Source organism: Cystoisospora suis, assembly GCF_002600585.1.
Source record: "Cystoisospora suis strain Wien I chromosome Unknown contig_6594, whole genome shotgun sequence".
Classification (NCBI taxonomy): Eukaryota; Apicomplexa; class Conoidasida; order Eucoccidiorida; family Sarcocystidae; genus Cystoisospora; species Cystoisospora suis.
Genome location: NW_027159381.1, coordinates 1 through 2960, shown reverse-complemented (window position 1 = coordinate 2960; position 2960 = coordinate 1). Strand labels below are relative to the sequence as shown.

Sequence of the window (2960 nt, the reverse complement as noted above, 5' to 3'; positions counted from 1 at the left end):
TCTATCTATCTATCTATACGCGCCAAGCACTTGCAGGGGCATGCAGCCATTCCCTAGGGGATGGGTGTTTAAGCGATGAAGGTATGTACTTGTATATGTATATATATCTGTATGCTTCTACAGATATAGATATATAGCAGCCGAAGATCGGTGCTGATCCACTGTATGTACATACACTCGAGGTGATCTTCCTTCCCATCCTTCTTCGTCTTCTTTGTATTTCGCTTTTGCTTTCTGGCAGGCGTGAGACCTTTCAAGCTTCGCCCACAACAAGAGAAGACTCTTCTTCTTCTACCACCTCCCCTTCTTTGCCTTCATCGTTACATCCTTCTTCCCTAGCACCTTCATCTTCTTCTCCTTTAGATTCTTCTTCTTCTTCTTCATCTACGTTCTCGAAGATCTTCTTTTCTTCTAAATTTTTTGCCTCGTCAGCCTCTACACTGTCAAAGCATGAAGAAGAAGAAGAGGCGAGTGAGTCCAGTGGAAAGATAAAGAAGCATCTTGACGAGATTGCAACAGGAGAAGACAGAGACCAAGAGAGACAAGAAGAAGAAGATAAAGGAAGGGGGATGGAGAATCGTGTCTCAGCAGCCTCGAATATGAAGTTGGTAGGTCAACAGGCTGCGTCACTTCTATCAAATCTGTGGAATAGGGGGAGAGAGAAGAGAGAAGAAGAAGGAGAAAGAAGCAGCTTCAGTTGTAGTTTAAAGAAGGAAGGTTCTGATGAGAGAAAGAAGGAAGAAGGAGAAGAAGATGAAGAGGATTATATGGATGGCTCGACATGTGTAGACGATAGTAAGAAAGATCTCGAGGCATCGGTCTTCTCTTCATCTTCGTCGCTTGAAGAAGAGAAGAGAAAGGTAATTGAAGATGAAGGGGATGAAGAAGAGGTTCCTACCACACAGAAAGAGGGAGAAAAAGAAGGGGGAGAGGGGGTGCATGAAGGCGATGAGAGCAACGATCACGAAAAGAAGAAGACAGCTAAGGATGCTCCTCGAGAGATGAAGAGAGAGGAAGCTGATATGCCTAGAGGGTTTGCTGCATGCAATTCGCCTCTTATAGATGAAGCGACAAGAGTGAAGAAATTCTTTTCTTTCCCGTCTCTAGGCATAACTGGAGGTCTCAAGAAAGACGACGAAGAAAGAAGAAGAGAGGAAACTCATGAAGAACCTTACTCTTCTTTGGAAGAGAAGAGAGAGAAAGGAAGTGGCAGATTTTCGTTGCATCTCCCAGCTTCTTCGTCTTCTCGTTATCCACTTTCTTCTTCTTCGTCTTCGACAGACAGTCAGAATACAACGACCTCATCATCTTTTTCTTCTTCTCTTTCTTCTTTCAATCTGGGGAACGTGTTAGGGAGAAAGAAAGGTCAGTCCTCTCCCACTTTAGAGAAAGATCGAGGAGACGCTCGTAGATCTCAACAAGCAGGCAATGAAGGAGAAGAAGGAGGAGAAGAAGATCAAGAAGAAGAAGAAGGAAAGAGAAATGAAGAAAGAACGGAGAGAGGAGGAGATCCTCATGAACCTGGCGATTCGAGAGAAGACAAGAGGGAAGATAAGAAAGATAAGAAGAGTGAAGAAAAGAGGAACATCTCTTCTCCCTTGTCTTTCTTTAAGAGGAATGACGAAGAGTCTTCTCTATCTTCTTCTAAAGGACATGCCTCTTCTTCTTCTTCTCTCTTAGGGAATGTTTTGTATAGACCACAGCGTCACAGCGAATCATCGAAAGCGAAAGAAGAAGATCAAGAAGAAAGAGACAAGGAAGAAGGAGAAGAAGGTTCTTCAAGTGTCAATAAAGAGAAGGGCGGGGGAGCAGCTTTCTCTACTCTCTTATCTTCGACATTTGGAGAAGCGAATTCCTACGTGAAGCGAAACTCTCTTCGAATCAAAGAAAGTATTAAGAACCTTTCATTCCCTTCATCTCCTTTCCAACAGGCATCTGAAAGAAGCGAGAAGAACAGAGGTCACCTCTCTTCTTCTTCTTCTTTTTCTGCTTCAGAAGAAGAAAGAAGAAAAAGAGAGATAGGTCAAGATGGTGATGCATCTCATGAGAGAGATGCCTTCTCTCAGCGAAGAAACGAAGAAAGAAAAGAAAAACAGGAAGAAGAAGGAGGAAGAAGACACCTTGAAGAGAGACGGCGCCGTTCCGCAGAGGATGAAGAGGATGTCTTTTACTCTTCTTATCATACAACAGGAGAAGAGAAGAACGCACTCGAAGTGGTAGGCAACCTTCACGATCTCACCTCAAGGAGAACCCACAGAGGGAATACAGACCGAGGGCTCTATGACTCTTCTTCTTCATCTTCATCTTCTTCAGGGTTGATGTATGACCCTCATAGTAAAAGGTCTTCTCTCTGTGGAGATGAAGGAAGAAGAAGAAGACGTAGCGGGGTTCAGGGACGGCTGGACCGGCGCAGGGGGAATGGCGAAGAAAGCCGAGAATTCTGTCTCTCGAACAAAACGAGTGAAGATGAAGACAACGATCGGGTAAGACCAAGAGAAGGGGGGATGATCCCCTTTTTTTTCTTTTTCTTCTGTATGAAGATGTACCGATGTATGGTTCTGTGGGAGTATGTATGTCTGCATGAATATGGATGACTGTGTATGTCAATGGATATGACTTTGCATGCAATGCTCCTTCACAGGGCGAAGAAGATGACAGTGGAGTTTTTGAGATAGGAGATGAAGACGAAGACGATGAAGGTACGTCCCAACTGACTCTCCGCCATCTGTAGTGGAATTTGCACGTTTCTTTGGTAGGGGGAGGGCACAGGTGAACGGAGGTGTTGGGTAAGACGTGCCTTGTTCGGAGACAAAGTCTAGTGACGACCAAGCAACATCAGCATCATCATGTCCTACACGGGGTTTGAGATATGCGATAGGTATGTAAATCATACACCCTGGGGTGTACATACACTATGATGTGTACATATACTATGATGTGTACATACACCGTGGGGCGTA

General features: G+C 44.4%; 1 protein-coding gene across 1 annotated transcript; it reads left to right on the top strand.

The window, feature by feature from the left end:
- Nucleotides 1–243: 243 nt before the first annotated feature.
- CSUI_010042 (uncharacterized protein) lies at nucleotides 244–2698 on the top strand (the record flags this gene model as incomplete). Its single annotated transcript, XM_068070149.1, has 2 exons — nucleotides 244–2483; nucleotides 2642–2698. Coding segments are annotated over 2 exons (2295 nt in total), but the record flags the coding sequence as incomplete, so codon positions are not given.
- Between the last annotated feature and the right edge of the window lie 262 nt (nucleotides 2699–2960).